Source organism: Suillus bovinus (assembly GCF_016758785.1).
Source record: "Suillus bovinus strain UH-Sbo-P2 chromosome Unknown EDB93scaffold_6, whole genome shotgun sequence".
In the NCBI taxonomy this organism is placed as follows: Eukaryota; Fungi; Basidiomycota; class Agaricomycetes; order Boletales; family Suillaceae; genus Suillus; species Suillus bovinus.
This window is the reverse complement of record NW_024542062.1, coordinates 444938-469618: the sequence shown is the minus strand read 5'-3', so window position 1 is coordinate 469618 and position 24681 is coordinate 444938. Positions and strand designations below refer to the sequence as shown.

Genomic DNA, 24681 nt, shown 5'->3' with positions numbered 1-24681 from the left:
TTCCTGTGCCTTCAGATATCCTTCAGACTTCCTAGGATCTTCTCCAGACATCAATCTGGAATTAAGGGCACATACTTGGGTAAGGGGCGCAGCACACGAGCTGAAGCCAAGCCCCTCAGAATCAGTCCTACCCTTTGTGCATGGTCTTAACAGCTTTGGACGAACATTAGAAAAATTTACTTCCAATATCTTGTCTACTCTCTGACTGTATAAGACTTCTCTTGCATTATCAAGGTAGTTCTTTAGGTTGTCTCTTGGGACGAAGCATACTCGCATCTCTCAGGACTAGGGACTCACATTCTGTAGAGCCCAGCCCAGATCTACTCTTTACAGCACCATCCAGATTCTTCCTCATGGAGTACCCAATCTTATCTACCATTCAGCCGAAGACTTTGGGGCATTGGATTTCAAGGTATGTGCTACATCGACTTGGACATTGTCAATAGTACTCTGATCTTTGTACTATCATAGATTAAAATTGAACCAAGTCTCTAGATCTTGTCCAAAGTATCTACATCAAGCCCTCTCATTGCGTGTTTGACCTGGTCCCAGAGGCTTTTGGCAAATGCATTCAGCATTGCTACGATAATCTCGGTCACCCTGTGATCACACGACAATCAGTCTGGGACACATACAGGCTTTTGCTTGGTGCCCTCCAGCTGGCTGATGAGTTACCAGGCGAAATTCAGCTACAGGGTGACAAAGATGAAGATTTTTATCTGCTTTTAGATGACTATTAAGACTTACCTTCTTGTGAGGAGCCCAATGGTGCCTATTACATGGGTGGTGTGGGTGGAGGACTTGGCCTCGGTTTGTTGTCTCCGATCCTGACACTGTAAATGCTGATTAGTAGACATTTGCCAGATACTGAACACTGTCGTCAACTAGATATTCTTTCATGTGATGATGAGCTGGATATTGTTACAAGAACATCTAGACGCTTGGGCCCCTACCATTTTTCTCCTGATCCTCCTCGTATCAGCCCTTGCATCATACCCTTACCCCGACCTTACCCTGGTCATCCTTGTCATTCTCGCATTCCCTTTTGCTCTCTACCTGTTGCTTCAGCAAAGCCAGTACATCTGGCCGGATCCTTTCGCTGACGAAGCATACTCATGCTCTGTTCCACCACCTGACTGATCCTGCGGACAGTCCCCTCTGCCCTTACCGTCCGGACGGTAACCTATGATATGATGCACGATGCATCCCCTTCGCCCTATTTCTTTTCTTGATCTCTGACTCGATGCGCAGTCGCACATGCAACCTATACTTAGTTCCGCAGCTGCACGATCGTGCCACTGCGCGTTTCACTTCTTATTTCGATCTTTGACTCACTTTCTTATCCAGCACGTTCTACCTCGACCGAACGTGCTTTCCTGTTATGGTTATACCCTTTACCGATTGCCTCTCTTGGTAGTACGAGTTATCACCCACTAATATGTCCCCTGTCCTCTATATAAACTCACTACCATGTACTATATTCCCTAACTTGAATCTACTTGGTTCTTGACCTCCTACTCTCACCAGAGTGATCCTTTCTGCCTAGCCAGCAGTCTATATTCTATCTTCTTATCTGCTCATCGCGGATAAGCCTATAGTCTCGATCTTTGCTCATCGACTTCGTCGACAAGCAAAGCCCCTGTTAACTAGTCGGACTTCTGTCCTTCTAATTAACGACGATCCTTACAATTAACCTTCGGGTGTCATAAGCCTTGGCCGATTTAGCTTATCATCTCGCACCTGCTTGACATAAGCTACCCGATTTGGACATAGGCATCAAATCTTACTTGCCGAAGCCTCGCCAAGTAAGACCCCTAACCTTGGGCTAGCCCAAGGACGTCCTTGACCGTTGACGACACACGCTCTGTTTGAGCGTCGCCAACAGATACCATCCAAGTCATAACAGATATCACAACAGGGATTGACGAATGCTTGGTTGGTCTTGATCACGCTGGTTTGGTGGTTTGGGAGTTCTCAGATTGCGAAAGTGACGATGACATGGTAGATGGATGGTGATTTTTTTTCGTCGTGTATATATCTAGCATTCTTGGACAATTTAAACTAGCAGTACACGGAGTCCTACTGCCTGTTATGGATGTGTGACGCTTAATAATGAGCGTGCGTCCAGCTTTCCATAGCAGGATGCTATTTGCATCTCGCTTTACATGACCAAAATTCTCTTCATCACCATCAACTGTGAGCTCTTGCTGACAGCAGCTGGTAGTGGTGCTGATTCGAAGCTATTGCTGGCATGTCACAGGTCACACCCGTCTTCGAATCTTCGAAGCTAAGGTTCAGTTGGTCACACCCAGATAATGTCGAAGCTAAGTGTGTATCTCTACAGTACCATGACACAACAAAACACACTACTGCCGTAGCCTAAAAATACCATTTATAGACTTATGAGGCAGGGCTATGGACATGTGTTCTCGGGATGGTATCGAGAACTCGACCCGACACAACACACCACACGAGACGAAATGGATGATAATGCTTCGCCAATCGCTTCCATAGTTCGACTGTCTGTCATATTATGATATGATTTTGCCGACTACACTGGTGAGACGCACCATACTGGCTAAAAGTGACAGCAAGAGGCAGTGGGTGGCTCTGTAAAAGAGAACTACTAAGCATCGCAAATCACGAAAAATATGGCGCACCTTGACGAAAACATTTCCGCCATTTCCGCCCTTGGTTGGTTCCACTCTCATATAAAATCCGCCTAGGATACGTTCTTCAGCGCATGCACCGACTGGTCTCATGTTACTAACCAGGTGATCGCTGCGGATCTTTGACTCTAAGCATTAATGCAAAGAGTGGAAAATAATTCATAAATGCAAGCGCCGTCTCCAAACTCGCATAGACTAAAATAGTCGAGACACGCATCTTGTTGTATACAAGTCAGCTAACATACCTCGCCAACATCAATACTAAGACTCACAGCAGCGAACAAAATGTAGTACACCAGAACGGTAGGGAAAAGATAAGCGATTAGTGTGAAGAGAATAGTTCCCAAAAGTAGCTGGTCGACATCGTAGTCCCAAGGATCCGTCCGATTCCTTAGCACGTTATGTCGTCGTCCTGAGATTGTGTCAGTACTAGTTCTCATTATAGAACCGTGGAAGGCCACACCTCGAAAAAGATTCCAGAGTGATGCCGTCAAGCGTAACAAATGACCATACACAGTCACCGAGACCAAATAGCACAATTGTACATGTGCCATAAAGACGCAGACAAGATCACATACCATGGCAAACGCCATTGTCACCCCAAATGCACTCCCCAGCTCAAGCGCACTCAATAACATAGGAATGATAGGTATGACGGTTCGGAAGCCTCCTATGCATCAATAAAGATTGACAGAATATCGCGCAGGGACGGACGTCGATACCCACTGTTCCAAAGTGCAATCAGCCCCATAAAGCTGTGCGAGTAGAATCGGCTGAGTTCTGTATTCAGTTTGAGGCCTGCAGGCCAACAATCGAGCCATAAAAGGATCTGTTGTATTTTATGCACGGCCTTTTCCTGTCCATTTGCATCAGAAAGAGCATGGTGCAATGCTCAACAATTCGGACCTCAAAGACAAGCTTGAAAAGGTGCAGAAAAGCCTGACGGTCCTGCCGTAAAAATTGACGAAGCGCAATCCCAATGATAAGATCATTCAAGATGATCCAAAGGGTATTGTAAAACCTTTGAAAATTTTAAGCGTTGTCACACAAAAGGGATTGAAAAAGAGCCGGACTCGATATACTGAGAAGACTTGAGTCTCACGTCCCCGTTTGAAACAGGTTGCACGCCCCGGAGCAAGCGACGCAATTTCTTCGCCCTAGATTCGATCTGTTGGACTTAGCGCAAGCTGGATATCATATCCCGATACAAGACACAGTGCCTACCTACGATGCTAAATTCTCTTGAATAGACGAAGGCAAAGGACGCGACACGCCAGAAAAGATTTGTTGAATTTTCGATTCCGTCGATTGTACATTGGAATTTCTTATAGATAGCCGTAAAATTTGAGGTCCCTTGAAATCGAGTGCTGGGCCCTTGGACGGCGGTAGTCTGACCACGTTGCTCGTGCTCTATGAACTGCTCGAGAGACTTTGCAGAGTTCCACTGGGAAAGTCAAGCTCTGGCACAGGTAATTATTAGAACACACACTTGATTAACGAGAATCTGCCCTGTATTTGATGCGCTTCGCGACGATGTGGTATGCGGAAAACCATGCTTCAAGCTCGAACGCAAAACCTCATCCTGAAGATCGAAAAGGCGTGTTCCATTCGAGCCCATGCCATAAAACCGCAAAGAATTTGCATCGTGACGATGGTAGTATATGTATGTAGCGGAATATGCCCTAACATCAAAGTCAGTTGTATATTGGACATGCGAGAAGTATCAGACCCTGAGGGACCGCAGAACATGTCGACATCCGGTTGGGGGTATGATGACCTCGCGAAGGAACTGAATACACAACGTCCGAGAACCCGTGGAGCACCACAAATTTTAATCAGGGCTTGTGTCTCCGCTGAACGAACGACACGTTGGAGTAGAGCTTCTGCATAGAAGTCCTGTACGTGTCAGTGGCCCATCGATCAATCACGACAAATGGCAAACATTGTGTGACTATCCGACGTACCTCCTCAACCTCTAGTACACCTGCTACACACAATACAGGATGATCCCACCCATAGCAGAACCCGCTCCTTGAGACATCACATGGCCAGAAAATGGATGACATGACCTACCTTGTTCAAATGCAACCAGCTGTGTATGTACGTCGTCACCACGTGACTAGTGCATTCAACGCGTTTGGAATTGTCTTGTGAACGTCGAACGAGCAACGAGTTGCAGACTTTCTGAACATCTACTCTATCTGTTTCAGCTCGCTGTCTATCCCATCGTCCATCTCTTCATACATTGCTCACCCAAACCATAATTATAACTGCTACCGATGGACTCAAGAAGACCCGACATGAAGAAGAAGCTGGTAGTAGTTGGAGATGGTGCGCGGACCCTTGCCCTTGTCTCTTCAGTGTCCGTGCCCGCGCTCAATCCACTACACTCAAGGTGGATGCGGGAAGACTTGTCTCCTCATCGTATATGCAGAAAATAGATTCCCCGAGGTACGCACGAGTTACGCCTATCACCTATCCATATGTGCTCATTCACATTTAATTGACGCATGACTACAGTCTTACATACCAACTGTGTTCGAAAACTACGTCACGCAAATTCAATTCGACGGCAAACTGGTAGAGCTAGCACTTTGGGACACCGCAGGGCAGGAAGAATACGATCGACTACGACCATTATCCTATCCAGAATCTGATGTCATCCTGATCGTGTTCTCTATCGATTTTCCTGTCTCCTTAGGAAACGTGCAAGATAAGGTATGTTGCTGAGCAGCGTGCCAAACCCAGTTGCGTTGACCAACATCCTAGTGGTACCCCGAAGTTGCCCATTTTTGTGAAGGAACACCTCTCATCCTCGTTGGAACTAAGACTGACTTGCGGCGGGACGAACAAACGCGACGGATGCTTGGCGCGCAAGGTCAGGTACCAGTGACACCTGAGCAAGGTGGGATGGTGGCGCGGGAGATCGGTGCCAAGTATGTTGAATGCTCAGCAAAGACAGGAAGTGGTGTGCAAGATGTGTTCAACCTCGCATTGCGAGAGAGTATGAAGGGACGCTGGGGGAAGATGGTGAAACAGCGACGGTGTGTGATTGTGTAGGGAGCGGTCACCAGTCATGTTCACGCGTTTCATTCGATGGTATGGGTATGGGACTGATATTTTGCTTGCCTTTCTCTATACTCTGTGCTAAAAAGAGCTATTGCATCTTGAGGTGCACAGAATAGAGGGTTTTGGAGATTGTCCAACACTGCCGGATAATGTACACGAAAGCAAGGAGGGTCACAGTCACGGTACATAACTCGATATAGAGAGTGTGATTGATGTTGCCAACAGGAATGTCGAATGAGAAAGGCAATGAAGTTGCGTAACCGCGACGAAGGATTTCGAACTGAGCAGATGAATTAAGCAAGTGAAATTTGGGAGACTGAGATGGGAGCGCGTTGGGGAACGATTTGTCTTTAAAAAGAAATAATTAGGATCAAGGCAACAAAAGAGAGCTTCAAGCGCACTTGAGGAAGGACAAGCCCAGAAACAAGTTGGAGGAGGTAGCTGGATGATGTGACGAGGGCTATGGCCCTCGTGTGGCACACCGTACCTAACATGGAGAGGCACATCCACCATGACCAAGTCTGCCTCCGGCTTGACAGCGACCAGCAGCCAACCTGATTCATCTGCTACCCCCGACATTGGTAGCTCCAGATTCGTATTCCCCACAAACTGGAAGCAGAGTCCATGGTCATTGAGCTCAAACGGGTCAACGATAATATCGGCTGGAAGTTCATAGAGGACAAACAAGTCGCATGCCACATGTTCATGTCGTGTACGTAGAGGAATCTTAGTTGAGAGCGTTGAATGGAAACCTTTTGCTTGCATAGTCGTAGTAAAGATTCGCGTGGAGCACGTGCTTGAGATCATTATCGCCAGTAATCACTTGAGGGGGTTCTCACTTGAGCTTACTTTTCAGCAACCATCTGCATCATGAATCGTCCGAACGAAGACCACAACAGAGTTCATTTTCCTATTCTCTCCTCAGAGCTCACCGCAGCCCTCGGTGCTATCGAAGACATGGCAGACGATACAGATGCCGCCCTAGACAGCGTCGTTCGCGGCAGTCCGCCTGCCATATTCCGTGCTGGTGGGCCAATGTTAGTCCTCAGATCTCTCTCTATCTGTCATCTTTAAATCATAAATTGCCGATTGGACATCCCGCACAGGCTAAAGCAGTTTGACGAGTCCACCGCCTCTAGTCGGAAAGGCTCTCAGGCTCCGACTCCCCCACGTTCCGTCGTTGGTATCGGGAACAAAGGTTTGCCTCACCTCACCTCTATCGTTTTTCACTCAGTTATCATTCCACCATACAAGTCGCCAAACCAGACTACTCCGAAGCAAAAATCGTCCTTGCGATGGTGGGACTGCCTGCCCGTGGCAAATCCTACCTCAGCAACAAGCTCATGCGTTATCTCAAGGTTCGTCTTATCGCTGCCATCAAATTTCACTTACCCTCTTCAGTGGCTCGAGTATGACGTACAGGTATGCTGCCCTAGTTATCAGGTCAATCTGATCCTTATCATTGGTCAGGTCTTCAATGTTGGTCAGCTTCGCCGCTCACGCGCGCACCGCAAAGCCCAGCAGTACGTAGTGTTTATTCGTGCATTATATATAATACACCTCTTGCAGATCTGGAATTCTCGAAGATCACACTTCTAGCTACTTCAGCCACAACAACGTAGAAGCCACCAAGCTTCGCGAGCAACTCGCAGAAGACAGCCTCGAGATGCTCATTCGATGGCTGAAAAGGGGCGGCAACGTCGCCATACACGGTACATTTTTATTTTTCTACCCCAGTCATGCCCATTCACACCCCTTAGATGCAACCAACAGTACCCGTATGAGACGGTACGCTCACCATTCCATGTGATCATCTACCAGTGGTAGTTAATCCTACTTTACTCAGTGCCAAAATCTCCGCCCGCGTTGCCAAAGAAAAGGGCATGTCTGTCATATTTCTCGAGTCTGTATGCAACGATCCCGCTGTCATTGCTGCCAACGTTGCCCTTAAGGTCTCCTCCGGCGATCCGGACTATAAGGACCTTCCCCGTGAAGTGGCCGAACGCGACTTCCTTCGCCGCATCAAGGAGTATGAGGCCGTTTACGAGACCATCACTGAACCCCACCTTAGCTATCTGCGGATCACCGATATTGGCAATGAAGTCACGCTCAGCAGAATAAATGGTTACTTGCAAAGCCGCATTGCCTTTTATTTAATGAATTTGCATGTGAAGCCACGCAATATATTTCTTTCCAGAGTGCGTTTTTTTTTTTCGAAAATTTCGAAACCTGGACCCAAGTCTTGTTGTAGCACGGGGAGAGCCAGTATAACGTTGAAGGCAGGATTGGCGGGGACTCATTACTTTCAGAACGCGGCCTTGCATACGCTCACGCGCTCCCCGAGCTCGTGCGAAATAACATCGGGGATGCACCACTTATTGTACCTGTCTCCTTCTAGCCATGGTACGGAACCTTATCTCAAACGTACAGGTCTGGACTTCGACACTTCAACGCACCATCCAAACCGCTGCGGAACTTCCCTACCCCAAACTCACTTGGAAATCTCTCGATGAACTCGATGCTGGCGTCTGCGACGGTATGACATATGAGGAGATTGAGGTGCATACTGTTTTATGTTAATGCTCCTCACTTGAGATCCTTAATTTAAATTTCTCTCGCGTTTCAGCAAGCATACCCAGAAGATTTTGCCAACCGTGACGAAGACAAATTCAACTATCGTTACCGAGGCGGCGAGTCCTACCGAGATGTTGTCGTGCGCCTCGAGCCTGTCATCATGGAACTTGAGCGGCAGGAAAACATATTGATTTTTGGACATCAAGTACGTGTGTATTCTTGTACTCGAGCAGTCTGACTTTTTTGTGATCCATACCTTAATTTTGTTGTATCCACTTCATGGCAATAATTTATGCTGACCATCATGGCAGGCAATCCTCCGTTGCCTCTACGCGTACTTTCATGATCTTCCACAGGCTGATCTACCTTACATCAATGTACCTTTACATACTGTCATCAAGCTCACTCCGAAGGCGTATGGTTGTGATGAGGAGCGGTGAGTGTTTCTTCGTTGATTTTCCATTCACTTTTCCACTAAACTGCTTTCTCTTAACTCACAAACCGTAGGTATACTCTCCCTATCGGTGCTGTCGACACGCACCGCCCCAAACCAGGCTCCACTGTTTCGCTACCCGATGTAGTATCATTATCGATGTCAAAGAGGGAATATTTTGGGACCAATGTATAGCGTTTGGTAAGTAGCACTTCTAGTGCCGATCAATTGTCTGCATGTCGCGAGCGTTCACCAAGAGGCTAGAGACAACAGTTGATAGAAGAGTTCGAGTTTGAAAGATAACACGATTCTGATGTACTTTATAGAGCAAATAGATACTCAGCTATTAATTCGGGGTTAAACTTGTTGAAACGATTCGCGACGCCGCATCATCATGACTCAGCATCATCCTTGGAGGCCCCTTTGTCTAATTTGGAGGTAAGAGTCTGACTGACGTAGCTCCGAGTCGTTCCCGCACGTCGCTCACTCTGTCTGGCCGTGCGCGTTCTCTTTTTCGTCGCCCTCTCACCCTGTTTTATCGTGCCTCTGTCACTCATATCTTTCTTTCTTGCCTGTTAAAGTTTGTTTCTAGTTTCATTGCTCGTCCAAAGCACATATATTGGAGTCTCGCATCTACCTTGCCTTATCCTGCCGTCTCATGTACTCCATCTGTCCTCGAGTACATCCAAAGTTTTTACTCACTAGCTAATATTCACCTATCGTCGTTTAACTAGTAAAAGTTGTGATTACTGCATTCGGTTGGGATATAGCTTGCTTGTGTTGCCGTCTCCATCAATTTTGCACAATCATGATTCTGAAACAAAGGACTCATCGAGTTGTACATACATCACAACTCCTCCGCTTTTGTTTTTTATATCTTGTCGCCATGATGATCCTTCTTAAAAAATACACATTCATTGCTATTGTCACGCTTTATCACACTTTTTTTTTTTTTTTAAAAAAAAAAAAATTTATTGTCCTTCGGGGTCGAAGACCCTATGTAGGACATCTATGAGCCCTGTTCGCGGGGGGCTTACTCCCGCTTGTACTATCGTAAGTATGTGTAGGTGCTGGCGTGGTATCAATGGAAAACAAGTACTCCGCCAGCATATTGTCGGGCAAAGGCCGACGCTGAGTTCGTACGAAAGGAATGATGTGGTGTGAGAAGCAAATAGGTAGTGCCCCTCCATTCCTACATCAGTGTTTGATTAGTGTCTTGGCCGGCAAGACGTCTTCCTTTTATGTAGTCTCGGAGATGATTAAGTTTGTTTATCACGCTTATCACGTGACGTTTGCTAAAACACCGCAAGGTCTACTTCAAGTCTACCCTAACAGCTACCAGGCTTAACTCACGGACTGATTATCACGGCTGACATGGAATCAGCACCGAAACGACGTCGCATCTCACGCTCTCCGTCACCAACATACAAATTCGATGATGAGGACGATGACTATGTGCCCTACATTCCTGTTGCCCAACGACGAGAAGCTAAGCTGGCGAAACTTTCTTCATTAAGCACCGTTTCTGACAGGACGAAGGCAAAGAAGCAGCTAGAAGAATTATTGGAGCGCGAAGATGCAGAAAGGGAAGAGGAACGGCAACGCGAGAAGACACGGAAGGAGAGGCCTTTGCTCATGGAAGCACAGGAAGTACACGAGCGCAAAGCTGCAGAGAGTGCGTGTCTTACTGAGTTGCGAGCTATATATATATATGCTAATATTGTCATAGATGCAAAGAAGACTGAAGTAGAAAAAGAAGAAGAAGCGGATGCAGAGATACTTGCTGCCATAGCAAGTCGCAGGAAACTCGCATCTGATCTAGAACTTGCGAAAGGCATATTGTACACAGACTCCCTCACAACATCGTGAGCTTTGCGCTATGAATGGGAGATTGACTGTATTTTGACTTATACTACAGATGGCGGCCGCCGACATATATTCGAGAACGCACAGATGAGCAACATCGACGACTGCGAGAAAAATACCACATCATTGTGGATGGAGAAGACATACCTCCTCCTATTGAACATTTTTCGGTACTCATACAATGAATATCTCAATCAGCCCTAGATTGACTGTTTTGTAGGACATGAAGATACCAGAATCGATGCTGCAATTTCTAAAGTCCAAGAAAATCAATACTCCAACACCTATCCAATTACAAGGAATACCCACTGCGTATGACCTTTCGCACTCTTTCGTTGACTTCCCCTGACCAAGCTCATAGATTCGCTGGTCGAGATATGATTGGCATTGCTTTCACTGGTTCCGGCAAAACCCTTGCCTTCTGCCTTCCTTTGATCATGCTCGCACTGGAAGAAGAGACGAAGCTCCCGTTTGTTCGTGGAGAAGGCCCAGTAGGTGTTGTTCTTTGTCCCTCGCGCGAGCTGGCTGCACAAACATATGAAAATGTGCTTGCCTGGACAGCCGCGCTTGCAAAAGACGGAAAATATCCACAGCTGAATACCCTCCTCTGTATTGGCGGCATATCAATGGGCGAACAAAGTCACGTGCTCAATAAGGGTCTACACATTGTGGTAGCTACTCCTGGCCGTCTGATCGATATGCTAGAGAAGCGCAAGTTCACATTTAACAACAGCAAGTTTTTGTGTATGGATGAAGCTGATCGGATGATTGATTTGGGTTTCGAGGATGATGTACGCAACATTATGAGCTTTTTCAAGGTATGCCATTAGTAATTGTTAATTGGTTGATTAATTCATGATCCTTGATAGCGACAACGGCAAACTTTGCTTTTTTCTGCGACAATGCCTCGAAAGATCCAAGACTTTGCGCAGCAGTCGTTGATCAAACCTGTTCTTGTGAATGTTGGCCGCGCTGGCGCCGCAAATTTGGACGTTCTTCAGGTGGTGGAGTATGTTAAGCAGGAGGCAAAGATGGTTTATTTGCTGGAGTGCCTTCAGAAAACTGCTCCTCCAGTTATTATCTTTAGTGAGAACAAAAATGAAGTCGATGGTGGGATATTATCTTCTCTTTCAAACGTCGAAGTTCTCATCTTATATCAGATATACAAGAATATCTCTTGCTGAAAGGTGTCGAGGCTGTGGCAATTCATGGTTCAAAGAGTAATCATTTTTTCCTCGTTGCTAATTATAGAGAGGTCCTTACTTTTGCCTTTAGCGCAGGAGGAACGGCAATACGCAATTAAATCGTTCAAGTCCGGTGCGAAAGATGTTATGGTTGCTTCGGGCGTTGCCTCGAAGGGCCTCGACTTCAATGATATCCAACACGTCATCATCTTCAGCATGCCGAAAGAGATCGAGGACTACGTGCATCAAATTGGCCGTACGGGACGTAGCGGAAAGACTGGCATAGCTACAACGTTTGTAAATATGACAACACCAGAGCAGACACTTCTAGATTTGAAATATTTGTTGATGGAGGCTGGACAGAAGTTTGTTGTTTGTCTTGCTCTGATATGTTTTGCTGACATGTAACAGGGTTCCGCCCTTTTTGCGGACCATTGAAGATCCTCGAGCAGCACAGGGTGGCTCTCTCAAAGGTTGTCCTGTATGTGGGGGTACGTATGATATTTATTAGCAAGAATTACTTGTTGATTATAGCATCAGGTCTTGGACACGGAATATCGAATTGCCCGAAGTTGGAAGATGCTCAGAGACGACAGATGGCATCGCATAGAGCTGCTGATGATGGGGGCGGTTATTGAACTTATGTACAAGGTCCTGAGTTACACTATCACACTTCATTTTATCATTCTACAGTTATCTTCCCGCCTGCATCCAGGCTGCTAAGATATCCCCGGCTGTGTGTTTACTGGCCTCACACCATGAAGCTTGGTCTAAGGCTTACTTGCTGTGAAACCGTATGATGTTTGCGGTAAACTCTTTCACCCGGTTGTGAACCGTACTGTTGTTTTGAAAGCACCGCGCTCAAACGTTAACTGTGATGAATTCCACTCATGCTGACTTGGTCAAACTCGAGGTCCTTACGAACGGATTGTGTAAGACCTCTGTACAGATGTAACATGAACCCAACCGATTGCAGGTGATGTGCACCATGTAACTCAAGACTTCAAATTGAGCTCCTTGGACGATCTTGCGTACGGGGAAAGGTATGTGGATAAAGCACCCGAAATGCTAACAGGTAGTATACACACAACGGCTTGGAGCTGGTCTCGCGCTGTCTCACGAAATTCTAGTGTTCGTCGAGTATTCAGGTTGGTTGACTGGCGTGATCAAGATAAGCATCTAAGATGAACAAAAAAGCAAAATGAGTGGTCGCGAAAACAGTTCTTATTTTCGAAGTCGGGAGTGGGGTTAACGTAGAATCAACACTAGATTGCTTGTCTTGTAAGTTGGAGAATTGGCCTGTAAAATATACCATGCTGAACAACCTGCGGTATTGTATACGAGTGCTTACCAGTAGCATTCTTATTCCAAGCTGACGGACGAGGAAGGGTATATGTCATGACCACTACACCACGACCGACCGCTCAACGACGACACCACATAACTCAACTGCAGAGATATTGTCAGGAAAACGTTATACACGGCATCATACTGTAAATGCTAATAAGGCAGCTAAGAAAAAATGCAGGTGAGGATAGGTCATGAGTTACAATAAGTCAACAACGCCCCTGGTTTCAAAAAGCACAAGTCATACAGGTCATCGTCATCTGAGCCATAAGCCAAGTCAAATGGTATCCATACAAAACAGAATATAGCCCTGGATCATGAAGCAATTCCAACTGCCTCAGGATCCTCAGACGCGACGGGGGTAGACTCATTGGTGGACGAAAAGGTATCGGCAACTTGAGTGCCATTAGTTGGGCTGGCAAATCCAGCTACAGACGGTCCTCCGCGCCCGCGCCCGCGACCTCTCGATGGTCCTCCTCTGCCACTTCCACTCCTTCTCCCTCTATGTTCAGGTGGCGAGGAACTTGAAACCGCTGCAGGTTCCTCAGTTGGAGCAGGGTTCCTCGCCTGTTTCCAATCACCCGGGGACTTTCCAGAGTCCCATTCACGGTTCTGAATCTTGTCCAATTTTCTCCGAGCGTTCTGCTCGCGGGTGCGGTCAACGCCTTCCTGCACTTTGCGCTGATGGGCTTGGCGCACACGGTCGGCCTCCTGAGTCTTCTTGAACGCGTCTTCATCTGCTTGTACGTCCTGATCATACCATGTTGGTTAATTGACGTTGCGAATATGCGTGTCACTTACAATTCTGCGTTGTTTAATCTTCTCATTCTGCTCTTTGATACGCTGCATTCGTTCAGCAAGCGCTTCTTCACTGAGTTTCTCCTATGAACCAGTTAGCAAGACATATTATACCGTCCTAGTATTGCATACCCTCTGCGCTCCGCCCGTCTTGACGCGTTCGGGGTTCACATAAGGTTTCTTCTTCTCCTTCACGTCCCTTGACTCCACATCTGCTGGCTGATTTTCTAACACCTGTGACTCGTCCGCATTAGTCTGAGGAGGTTCAGCTGTCTCCTTGATGGAAAGATTATTGAAATCAAGGCCAAGGGAGTTTGTGGAGGACTCAGCCATTGTGGTCGATGGAAGGCGCGACCAAGGGAAACCATACTGCCGCGGAGAGAATTTGACCTTGAGAAGTCCATGGACAGTCCAGCGCTGATGTGGGAAATCAGAGCCTCATCTGCTCTGATAAGATAAAAGATATCCGTAAATTATTCGGTCATCGCCCCACTGATCCTAAAGTTGACGACCACCATGTCTCTCTCGAACAAGCTCTCCATCACAGATCTCAACCTAAAGGGCAAGCGTGTCCTCATCCGCGTTGACTTCAATGTTCCCATGCAGGATGGAAAAATTACTAACCCCGCTGTGAGCACTTCCTCGTCACACTTTTATCGTTGCTGAAAGGGCTGTAGCGTATTGTGGCAGCATTGCCCACTATTAAGTATGCTCTTGACAACGGTCAGTGTGCTATGTATGTATGTATGTGGAGTGCTGTCACGTTGAGAATTTTTCTATTTGCAGGCGCGAAGACCGTTGTCCTCATGTCCCATCTCGGCCGTCCAGATGGCAAGGTTGTTGAAAAGTACTCCCTCAAACCAGTCGCTGGCGAGCTCCAAAATCATCTCGAAAAACCCGTAATCTTTCTCCCCGATTGCGTGGGCCCTGAGGTCGAGAATGCTGTGAACACTGCCAAGACTGGCTCTGTCATTCTTCTCGAAAATCTTCGCTTCCATATCGAGGAGGAGGGTTCTGTCAAGAACAAAGATGGAACAAAAACTAAGGCTGACCCTGCCAAGGTTGCAGAGTTCAGGGATGCACTTACACGACTCGGTGATATTTATGTCAATGATGCCTTTGGCACTGCTCACCGTGCTCACTCGAGTATGGTCGGCGTCAAATTGCCCCAACGAGCCGCAGGCTTCCTTGTCAAAAAGGAGCTTGAGTACTTCGCAAAAGCTCTTGAGAATCCTGACCGACCTTTCCTCGCTATCCTTGGAGGTGCCAAGGTGTCAGACAAGATTCAGCTGATTGAGAATATGTTGGATAAGGTGGGTAGTTTCTCGGCCGCAAGTCGGTTGTTTATCGCTTGGATTTTTGCGCTTGCTTGAATAGGTTAACTCTCTTATCATCTGCGGTGGCATGGCTTTCACATTTTCAAAGACATTGAACAATGTATCCGTGAGTTCTACGGGTAATTTTTGATAATAAGTGATCACTCACGGCGTTATCCAAGATTGGAGACTCCCTTTTTGACCAAGCCGGTTCTGAAAAGGTTAAAGCCCTTGTGGAAAAGGCAAAGAAGAACAATGTAAAACTGGTCTTCCCCATCGACTTTATCACTGCTGACAAGTTCGACAAAAATGCAAATGTGTGTATTCCGCTGCATGTCTGTTCTTTGCGTTGATTGTTCTCGCAGACCGGGATTGCAACTGCTGCTGAGGGCATTCCTAGTGGGTGGATGGGCCTCGATGCCGGCCAGAAAAGCCGCGAGTTGTTTCGCCAGACAGTACTCGAGGCCAAGACCATATTATGGAATGGGTACGTGTAATATTCATGGAGCATTCTTTTATCTCAATTTCCATAGTCCTCCCGGTGTGTTTGAGTTCCCTGCTTTTGCAGAGGGCTCAAAAGCTCTCCTCGATGCAAACGTCGAGGCTGCGCAGAGAGGCGTGACCGTCATAATTGGTGGTGGTGATACTGCAACAGTTGCGGCACTCTATAACGCTGAGGACAAGATAAGTCACGTCAGTACAGGCGGAGGTGCTAGCTTGGAGCTGTTGGAGGGCAAGGTGAGGGCTATCAAGTTCAGTCACCCGAACCAAGTTAACTGATTAACATTCAAGATCCTGCCTGGTGTGGCTGAGCTTAGCGAGAAGTGACTCTACGAAGGAAGGAAGACGGCTTGTTTATAGAGGGGTTTGTACCTCAGTATTACAATGGAATTGTACTATATCAGTTTGTAAAACGCATATTTTAGTACGGATGTGAAAGCAGCATAGGCGATCAAGATGGTGGCCCAAGAGACCTCATTGCATGATCAGTCTTATCAAGGACTTGCTTAGTGACGTGACTTCTATATTAGCTAATTATTATCAAGATGTTTGAACGTTATTTTTCTTAAGCAAGCCTAAGCAGGAAATATTAGATAATTATTTCTCTTGATAATTCAAGCATCGGGTTGGGGCCGTTCAGTTAGATTTTTGTGGTAAAGACTTCCTGACATTATAAGCAACGGATGGCTCGGAGTCGACGTCGCATTACACGTTCAGCAACTCAAAAGTCACCAGAGCGCTCGCCAAGCTCATCACGTTCGTCGTTGACACCAATGGAGGATGAACCAGAGCCCACGCAGGCGGAATCCGCACCAACCAAGACGGATGAAGATATGTGCCCATCATGCAGAGAAGGCGTGCAGGGAGAGAAGAGCAGTTGGATACGCTGTGATGCCTGCAAAATTTGGTTCCACTGGGCATGCGTAGGGGACAGTAATGACCTCGAGTCCATTAACAAATGGTGCATATTATAGGCGAATCAACTACGTGTGGTTTATCTAATATTGGATGTCATGAAACAGGTTCTGCGGGCCATGCATGACAGAGAAGCCGTCGCGTGTGATGACGTTCAAGGTTCCTGCACGCAAGTCCTCACGGAAGCGTACACAATTAGACTATGCGAACCTCAATGCAGGAGTCGAATCCGACCCGAGCAGATGGTTACGAGTCATTCAAAGCAAGCCGATCAAGGACGACAATTTCAGGAGAATGAAGGGTGCAGAATTGGGCCTGGAATGGTTGGAGAACGACGAAACCGCGATGCGTGAACCAATTGTAGTGGAGAATCCTGAGGGACTGAGAATGAAGATGCCTCCACCCGAATTCTCGGTTCAAGATGTTGCGGATGAAGTTGGCCACGAAACACCTGTGGAGGTCATTGGTGAGTGTGTTCGTTACAGAGCATATGTGTTGCTGATGTATCGCTTAGATGTTGCCTCACAGTCAAACTCGCCTGGATGGACGTTAGGGCGTTGGGCTGAGTACTATAATACCGAACCTTCCAAACGAGATAAGATCCGTAACGTGATATCGTTGGAGATTTCAGGCACCAAACTTGCAGACCAGGTGTTACCCCCAAGACTTGTGAGAGAATTGGATTGGGTTGAGAAGTTCTGGCCAAGTACACGTAAAGGGAAGGGGCATGCGTACCCCAAAGTGCAGCTGTATTGTCTCATGGGAGTTGCTTCCGCATGGACAGTGAGTGATCATTATTTTTTGTGGGTGATAGTGCTCCAAAAATTGGTTATAGGATTGGCACGTAGATTTTGCTGGTTCGTCAGTGTATTACCATATACTTCGTGGATGCAAGGTCGGTATCTAAATTATAAGCTTCATCCTTCTAATAGATCGGGCGTTTACCCCAGGTATTCTACTTCATACGACCCACGCCAGCCAATTTACAAGCATACGAACGATGGTCCGGGACTGAGATGCAAAGCAATGTTTGGTTAGGTGACATGGTGGACGAGGTGGTGAAGGTCACTCTTCACGCAGGTAATACGATGATAATACCTACAGGGTGGATACATGCTGTGGTGAGCACCTCTGCCGCTGTTGTCTCTAAGATTATGAAAGATCGGCTGTTTCTTTAGCACACACCAGTAGATTCTCTAGTCTTCGGTGGAAATTTCCTACACTCATACAACATTGCAACACGTGAGTTAGCTTCTTGCTGCTCTTTTTTCATGCCATAGACCATCATGATACAGAGCTGAAAGTGATTGACATTGAGAAAGTAACGCATGTGCCAAAGAAATTCAGGTTTCCGTTGTTTGTCAAGTGAGATTGTTCTTCATTTCTGTTAGACTTTCTGAACAACTATTATCTAGGCTCTGCTGGTATGTAGGCGACAAATATTTGCGAGACTTGAAATCGAAAGAAGAGTTTCCTCCTCGTGTTCTGGAATCTCTTGAAGCTCTTGCCCGTTTTCTCGTGTCAGAGTCACAAGCCATGGAACGCGGGACAGAGATTGCGAAACGGGAAGCCAAAGAAAATGTCCCAAGTGATCGTGTGAAGGACGCACCAGCGTTGGCTCGTGAGCTTAGGTGGCGTGTGCGGCTTGCAGCGGGATCGACGAGCGATGATGAGGACCTCAGGCGCCCGGTCAAGACTAATATGGTGAATGGCCACAAACGGAAGCGGTCGCCCGCCAGTGCAGCTGTGGGCGTACAGTTCAGGAACTTCCAACCCAAAGGATGGGATGTGGTCAATGAACTTCCCCGGGAATGGGACGAGCGGGTCGTGAATATTCACCCTCCAAAGACATTAGATATATGGGAACGAGAATGGACGGAGTGGAACAAAGAGTTTGAAGGTCAGGAACAAGAGGAACGGGCAACTGTGGAGAAAACGAGAGATGTGGTGATTAAAGTCAGGAAGACTGAAAATGGAGTGGAAAGGCAGCGGATAGAGCGAGTGATGGAAAAGTGGGCTTGGAAAGCTGAGTCTTCGAAGCCAGAAGGGGATCTCCAAGATGTCGAGATGAAGCCCATGGAAGACGCACCAGGATGCGAAGAAGTGACGAAGCAAGGGACTGAAGTTCATGTTACCTCGCCGCTGGAGACGACTCAAACAATGGAGGTGATAGATGCTCATGCATAATTGTTCAAGATATCTTGTCTATTAGGAGTTTGTCATTAAACATTAACTCTTAGTAGAACGTGTGGACGATAAATAGACCAGCTTAGTTTGATTCACTTTGCCCTGGGAAATCAACTCGGACAACCTCGGTAACGGTAACTTGTAGTCTTGCTGGCAATCGTCTGTCTTGTGCAAGTCTAGCATTAGCCTGCCTTTCCTGGTCGGCCTAGTCTCTGCATCGTCGTGGTTTATAGTTTATAAGGTTTGCTTTCAATTTAGCTCAGTGCTCGTTGGTTGCTGAAACATTTATTTCGACAGGTTTTTCTCTGTTGTCTGTCGGCTTATTATTCTGCTTTGTTAATCATGTCCGACCCCGACTCATCGTTGGCCTATGACCAGCCCGAACACGACTCGCAAGATCACCTACCAGTTGAGGGGGCGCATTGGGATCATAATGGAATACCTCTGAACAGTCAAGAAAACTGGGCGCTGGAACAGCACGCACCACAAGGCCCTGCTGCCAATTACCATGGTGCAAACAACCATCTTCTAAACCCTGGTTAGTGATGTTCTAACGTTCTGTTTCTTATCGTTGATTATCATTTTGTCATTTCAAGCCTTTACTCGCCACACTAATCTCTCCGTACCTTCCTTGCCCTCCCACCGTCAAAGATCGGAATACGATGACGTGCCACCACTGCCCAATTTTAATCCTTCAAATCTTGTAGACAGCATGAACGCAATGCATTTAAGCGACCCCGTACCCCGGGGGACAAGCGCAATGTCATACAGCTCTGATCCTGTTCCTCGTGCAGGGACTTCCATGTCAATGCAATCACTCTCTCCCGATCAGCGCGGTCCCTACCCTCCGCGATATGCGAGCACGTTACCATCAGCGCCTAACATGAATGTTACCCGCCCTCTACGACTGCGACATCCAGCTGAACGTTCCCACACAGTTGATGAAGCCTCGCTTTACTCCAGTGATCTCCATCGTGGCCTCTCCGTAGATACAGATCTTATGGACATGCGTAATTGCGACAATCAAGGGCAAAGTCCATACCCTTCTTCAGAAAGTTCCGTTACACCCTATTCTCAACCCCCACCTTATCCGCCGAGACAGTTTCAAGTTGGGCAGCAGGGTCCACAGGCAACTTTGCCTCCCGCGTACTACCCTCCTGGCCCAGGTCCTACACACCCAGGCCCCTCTCGTCAGGACGAATATGATTACCTATATGCTGCCGCATCTGACGTCCTCGGCATGGGCCATCCACCACCACAGCACCACATGCCACTTTATCCTGCAGGTCCCGCGTACGGAAGCCAAGTATCTCTTCCTGTAAGCCAATCTACACCTTATCTTGCTCCCCCTGGTCCAGGACCCTATGGTGGTAGTGCAGGGATGTTGCCCTACGGCGGCCCACCTAACCCGTCGGTACCTCAAGAACTAGATGATCCCGAGTTCGAACTCCGACCCTCATCGTTACAACGTTCTGCCTCCACATCAGTTGATCCACGCACCAAGAAAACGAAGGCAGTTGATCTTACAGCTCCTCCGTTCACGAAGGAATATATCGACCAATACCGACACCGTATCAAGGCCGATCCGGACCCTGAGGCTCATTTTTTATATGCAAAATATCTCATAGATGCTGCTAAAAAGATAAGAGCGGATGCCAAGGACCAGCGGGCTGTAAAGAAATATCGTGACTTGCTCCTCCAAGAATCTCTCAAGACCATACGTCGATTAGCGGAGCAGAAAGAAGCTTATGATGAGGCACAGTTCTTCCTAGCCAACTGTTTCGGGACAGGTTCTCTAGGTCTCCAAGTGGACCATGAACGCGCGTATCACTTGTACCTACAAGCCGCAAAACAGAATCACGCAGCAGCTTCATACCGCGTCGCTGTCTGTAATGAGATTGGAGCAGGCACGCGACGGGATCCGCAGCGGGCTTCTGCATTCTATCGGAAAGCAGCATCACTGGGTGACACTGCCGCAATGTACAAGTTGGGCATGATTCTTCTACTTGGGTCTTTGGGAGAGCAGAAGAATCCAAGAGAAGCTATTAACTGGTTGAAACGGGCTGCAGAGCAGGCTGACGAGGAAAATCCACATGCACTTCACGAACTCGCCATGCTTCACGAAATGCCAAACTCACAATTGGTTATTCATGACCCTGCGTATGCCAAGTCTTTATATGAACAAGCAGCACGCCTAGGTTATACGCAATCCCAGTACAAGCTCGGACAATGCTACGAGTATGGCACGCTGACTTGCCCTGTTGATCCTAGACGATCAATAGCGTGGTACACCAAGGCAGCAGAGAAAGGGGACGCCGAGGCTGAGCTGGCTCTTAGTGGATGGTATCTGACCGGGAGTGAGGGCGTGTTAAAGCAGAGCGATTCTGAAGCGTATTTGTGGGCACGTAAAGCTGCCAACAAAGGCTTGAGCAAAGCAGAGTATGCTGTGGGTTACTACGCCGAGGTGGGAATCGGAATCAAGCAGGATGTCGAGTTCGCCAAGAGATGGTATATGAGAGCAGCAGGTGTGTACAAGCACCCTATTATCTGCACATTGTTTTTGGCTCAAATTATGTATAGCGCAAGGGAACAAGCGGGCCATGAACCGACTGACGGAGATGAAGCGTATGGGTAATAAGCGCTCCAACGTTGGACGTCCAACGCGACAGCAAACCAAAGACGAATGTGTTATTTGTTAGTAATCCTGGAATGATCGCTATCAATTTTGCTGTCGAGTTTTTCCTTTTGTCTGATGGCTGCCCTTAATTATTATCAGTCTATTGCTTGAACGTTAACATTAGTACTCTGGATATTGGTCTTGTACCTGCTGTCGATGTTTTGCAGCCTGGCTGTGTTACTAAGTATGAAAGAATTCATGTTCTGTGCCACACTGGTGTTCTAGCATTCACTACAATCTCATCAATCATTTTCATCAAGTACTATCGGTATGATGGCATCTTCAAAAGTCGGCATGCAAGATGTTGAGAATAATCATTTGCACCCCAGTCTGTCGCTGACTCGCTGGATTCATAGGTTTCCCTTCTAGAGCACATTGCGAAAGCCCAATGCTTGAATGAGCAAGATGAACACACGTTGCAATCCATAATGTCTTCGAAAGCACGAAACATATCACCTGCATACCTCGACAGCGATGCAGATGCAGAGTTGCTATTAAACATCGAGGTATGCACTATTCGTATAACATTGCTCTAGTCAACGTTGATGCAGGTGGTCGCAGTTTAACCAGGCAGTTCGTGTACGATCATTGGTCATTCAGGCGCAGGATCGAGGACCAGCGAAACTCAGGCTTCGTATCAACTGCTCCGCCATCGATTTCACCAATTTTGAGGACTCAGAGGATACGCAGATCATCGAGTTAAAGGCGGATCAAGTTTCGAAAGACGCAACAACAAAGTTGATTGCACTTCATCCCACAAAGTTCAACCATGTGAACTCGCTTCATGTGAGTCCTGACACCATACGAGGACCTCAACATTACCTTACGGCATACTGAGCAGATTCTCGTCGAATCTGACCATGATAACACCAGAATCGATGCACTCGACATCTTGGGTACGCTTGTCCAGTAAGTTATTTACATCAGGGTGTTAACTTCATGTATAATAACGTTATTATCATCATGAAGCGCAACGAAGAATCTTAGTGGTCTTGCACAACAAGCGGACTAGAATAATCACGGGTTGAATTTTGCAACTTGAATATGGAGTCAGTGCGTATTGAGCACGGCACTACACCCTTCTGCAGCTATCATAGAATATGAATCTCAGGAGCTGTGCTCAAGTATTACTACTAATACGTGGGACTTTCATTTCCCGTCAATCTGAAGCCACATACTCCACCTCTTTCGTTCTTCTTCCGAACCTTCGAACACCCAATTGACCTTAATTATTTCTGAAAAGCCCTCTGTCAGTCGGGGCTCCTCATAGTGATTCTTAAAGCCTATAAAAGCAACGTATGGGATTATGTCGCGTCTCGACTAATCGTCGCCAAGATTAGATTTAGACTAGAGTTCGTGAAGCACCTAACATTTACCTCTATTGAAGGATGAACATATGCACGGTAGAGGTTATTGTGCCATGCCAGGTCCATCGACCCAACGAACTCGATACATCTAATGCAAAAATGACATGTTCCTGTAGACGTAAGTAAATGAAAATACTCACCGAACAGGAATGTGGAGTTTCCTTGCAAAATCCAAATAATGTTTTCTAGTTGGAATATCTCTATTGGTATTGTCTGCCGGACCGTCATGTATTTGGTCAGTTCATACAAGAATTACAAACACTCACCGACTACACAGCTTGTACCAGCTTCGAGTGCTACTTCAGCTGCTTTCATGCATTTGGAACGACTCCCCAATGTATCTTGATTAATGTGAGTGTACCCAGCAGGCGCAAAATGTCTCCGGAAAAAGGTCGATTTTCCAAGGCATGGGAAGCCCGAAAATAAGACAAGCTCTGTCCCTGCGGCATCAGGAATGATTCGTGCCGTAGGAGGGTCAAGTAATGATACTGCTTCAGGAGTCAACTTCATTGGTTCAATATCAAAAAAAGAAAACTCAGCGAACACTTTGGGAGACTAGAAACATGGAATCCAGGAAGGATATACGGCGCTGAGGGGAGTTGCAGAAAATATTCCTGAGGAGTTTCAACATGTCATGAACACTTTCGAGCGATCGAGTCTCACTTCTGGGGTATAAAACGGAATACCAATGTTAATGGCCCATTTCCTGTCAGTCGATGCAAAGTCATTCGTACGACCCGCAGCATCTCCAACAAAGAATGAAGCATTATTATCTGAAAGTGACACGCATAATATACTTGCGATGCATCCCACTATGCTTATGCTACTCACCTATCTGAATACCATCTTCTGCAAAAATACGTTCGAGCTCATCCCACATCCCTGGCATAGGCTTGCGAAAGCCATCTTTTGCAGACGCAGCTAATATTCGAAAAGGCACACTGGGAAGCTATTCTCGTTTATGAAGGAACGGATCAGGGAAGGAGACAGCAGGGCTTACAGCGGCAGAGATGAGAGGAATCTTCTTCTTCCAGCCCTCCAGATGTTGTTGCTTTAATGCTTGATTAGATATCAATATGATTGAGTATCTGCGAGAATTGAGCCGTGACCTGGCTCGACATACTTTGGACATACCCATTTTGATGTAATTCCTCCAACTTCACAGGCACACTGGCTCTCCACCACTCCCAGTGCAATAAAGCTTCCTTGCTTTGACCTTTGTGGTTTGACTTTATTACTGTTCCATCGAGGTCGAATGCAGCTACTTTCGGTGTGCTTTGTGGTATCAGATTGATTCCGTGTAGACACGCGCGCTTAGAGCCTAGAGCAGGTTTCAGCCATTGGAATGAGGACACCGTAGAGCTAACGCTAGGTTTGGTAAAGAATGGGTGTACTGGAATAGCGCATCAGATGTAATTTCACACACAGCGACTATGGCTCACTCTTGGCTACTTTTCGAGAACTTGTCATGGAGCCACTGCTCTCGGGTTCGCCACCCAGATCTGAAACAGTTCGCTTCTTCGATTCTGTGATAAGGCGAGTGAGCAAGCAAGGTACAGGAGTTACTGCTCGCATTTCGAGGGCCGAGGCTGGAATAAAGTAAAGCTGAATAGTTTAACACGAACCTGATTGCTGCATTTGCTCCGAATCTGACATACCCTTGGGAGTTGTTGCAATTCTACACGGCCTTCAGCTTATGACTATCTTCCTTTTATTGGTCTGACTGGAGATTATCTTCAGCGAGAATGATGGCGAGTGAGGTACCAGTGCCGCCAATT

General features: G+C 46.9%; 11 protein-coding genes across 11 annotated transcripts; 7 read left to right on the top strand and 4 right to left on the bottom strand.

Moving 5' to 3' along the window:
- Positions 1 to 2413: 2413 nt before the first annotated feature.
- On the bottom strand, positions 2414 to 4735 carry EDB93DRAFT_1246518 (N-acetylglucosaminyl transferase component-domain-containing protein; the record flags this gene model as incomplete). Its single annotated transcript, XM_041452458.1, has 13 exons — positions 2414 to 2523; positions 2571 to 2610; positions 2661 to 2722; positions 2772 to 2886; positions 2942 to 3081; positions 3133 to 3339; positions 3396 to 3525; positions 3576 to 3690; positions 3752 to 3837; positions 3898 to 4113; positions 4159 to 4351; positions 4399 to 4565; positions 4634 to 4735. 13 exons carry the CDS (start codon positions 4733 to 4735, stop codon positions 2414 to 2416), a joined length of 1683 nt encoding a protein of 560 aa, XP_041311764.1.
- A 213-nt stretch (positions 4736 to 4948) lies between these two features.
- On the top strand, positions 4949 to 5729 carry EDB93DRAFT_1246517 (signal transducer; the record flags this gene model as incomplete). Its single annotated transcript, XM_041452457.1, has 4 exons — positions 4949 to 5000; positions 5065 to 5120; positions 5190 to 5387; positions 5439 to 5729. The coding sequence occupies 4 exons, from the start codon at positions 4949 to 4951 to the stop codon at positions 5727 to 5729; spliced, it is 597 nt and encodes a 198-aa protein (XP_041311763.1).
- Positions 5730 to 5826: 97 nt separating this feature from the next.
- Positions 5827 to 6545, bottom strand: EDB93DRAFT_1077834 (PIG-X; the record flags this gene model as incomplete). The annotated part of the gene is made up of 2 exons (XM_041445341.1): positions 5827 to 6086; positions 6140 to 6545. 2 exons carry the CDS (start codon positions 6543 to 6545, stop codon positions 5827 to 5829), a joined length of 666 nt encoding a protein of 221 aa, XP_041311762.1.
- A 63-nt stretch (positions 6546 to 6608) lies between these two features.
- EDB93DRAFT_1238350 (bifunctional 6-phosphofructo-2-kinase fructose-2,6-bisphosphate 2-phosphatase) lies at positions 6609 to 8940 on the top strand (the record flags this gene model as incomplete). Its single annotated transcript, XM_041451532.1, has 13 exons — positions 6609 to 6775; positions 6845 to 6936; positions 6993 to 7096; positions 7140 to 7160; positions 7209 to 7261; positions 7308 to 7450; positions 7499 to 7526; positions 7585 to 7936; positions 7990 to 8118; positions 8169 to 8297; positions 8365 to 8517; positions 8624 to 8748; positions 8820 to 8940. The coding sequence occupies 13 exons, from the start codon at positions 6609 to 6611 to the stop codon at positions 8938 to 8940; spliced, it is 1617 nt and encodes a 538-aa protein (XP_041311761.1).
- Positions 8941 to 10087: 1147 nt separating this feature from the next.
- Positions 10088 to 12592, top strand: EDB93DRAFT_1122658 (P-loop containing nucleoside triphosphate hydrolase protein). Its single transcript, XM_041448610.1, has 10 exons — positions 10088 to 10420; positions 10475 to 10610; positions 10664 to 10781; positions 10832 to 10923; positions 10973 to 11429; positions 11481 to 11721; positions 11772 to 11831; positions 11887 to 12160; positions 12207 to 12286; positions 12336 to 12592. Exons 1-10 carry the CDS (start codon positions 10120 to 10122, stop codon positions 12431 to 12433), a joined length of 1857 nt encoding a protein of 618 aa, XP_041311760.1. The 5' UTR covers positions 10088 to 10119; the 3' UTR covers positions 12434 to 12592.
- An 865-nt stretch (positions 12593 to 13457) lies between these two features.
- Positions 13458 to 14273, bottom strand: EDB93DRAFT_1100812 (uncharacterized protein; the record flags this gene model as incomplete). Its single annotated transcript, XM_041447042.1, has 3 exons — positions 13458 to 13892; positions 13944 to 14024; positions 14073 to 14273. The coding sequence occupies 3 exons, from the start codon at positions 14271 to 14273 to the stop codon at positions 13458 to 13460; spliced, it is 717 nt and encodes a 238-aa protein (XP_041311759.1).
- A 155-nt stretch (positions 14274 to 14428) lies between these two features.
- Positions 14429 to 16316, top strand: EDB93DRAFT_1122652 (phosphoglycerate kinase). The gene is made up of 8 exons (XM_041448609.1): positions 14429 to 14570; positions 14618 to 14663; positions 14727 to 15253; positions 15318 to 15383; positions 15439 to 15573; positions 15622 to 15743; positions 15790 to 15994; positions 16049 to 16316. The coding sequence occupies exons 1-8, from the start codon at positions 14457 to 14459 to the stop codon at positions 16082 to 16084; spliced, it is 1251 nt and encodes a 416-aa protein (XP_041311758.1). The 5' UTR covers positions 14429 to 14456; the 3' UTR covers positions 16085 to 16316.
- A 53-nt stretch (positions 16317 to 16369) lies between these two features.
- Positions 16370 to 18950, top strand: EDB93DRAFT_1122649 (uncharacterized protein). Its single transcript, XM_041448608.1, has 8 exons — positions 16370 to 16718; positions 16780 to 17138; positions 17187 to 17455; positions 17508 to 17567; positions 17623 to 17793; positions 17851 to 17914; positions 17968 to 18037; positions 18088 to 18950. Exons 1-8 carry the CDS (start codon positions 16441 to 16443, stop codon positions 18857 to 18859), a joined length of 2043 nt encoding a protein of 680 aa, XP_041311757.1. The 5' UTR covers positions 16370 to 16440; the 3' UTR covers positions 18860 to 18950.
- Positions 18951 to 18963: 13 nt separating this feature from the next.
- Positions 18964 to 21754, top strand: EDB93DRAFT_740529 (uncharacterized protein). Its single transcript, XM_041457290.1, has 4 exons — positions 18964 to 19100; positions 19157 to 19397; positions 19456 to 21384; positions 21440 to 21754. The coding sequence occupies exons 2-4, from the start codon at positions 19202 to 19204 to the stop codon at positions 21556 to 21558; spliced, it is 2244 nt and encodes a 747-aa protein (XP_041311756.1). The 5' UTR covers positions 18964 to 19100; positions 19157 to 19201; the 3' UTR covers positions 21559 to 21754.
- Positions 21683 to 22852, top strand: EDB93DRAFT_740896 (DUF1000-domain-containing protein). Its single transcript, XM_041457291.1, has 5 exons — positions 21683 to 21839; positions 21893 to 22042; positions 22098 to 22322; positions 22378 to 22445; positions 22506 to 22852. Exons 1-5 carry the CDS (start codon positions 21807 to 21809, stop codon positions 22546 to 22548), a joined length of 519 nt encoding a protein of 172 aa, XP_041311755.1. The 5' UTR covers positions 21683 to 21806; the 3' UTR covers positions 22549 to 22852.
- Positions 22686 to 24478, bottom strand: EDB93DRAFT_1246510 (polynucleotide kinase 3 phosphatase-domain-containing protein; the record flags this gene model as incomplete). Its single annotated transcript, XM_041452456.1, has 10 exons — positions 22686 to 22856; positions 22913 to 22991; positions 23044 to 23116; positions 23170 to 23391; positions 23448 to 23517; positions 23567 to 23676; positions 23735 to 23852; positions 23904 to 23991; positions 24038 to 24296; positions 24346 to 24478. The coding sequence occupies 10 exons, from the start codon at positions 24476 to 24478 to the stop codon at positions 22686 to 22688; spliced, it is 1323 nt and encodes a 440-aa protein (XP_041311754.1).
- Between the last annotated feature and the right edge of the window lie 203 nt (positions 24479 to 24681).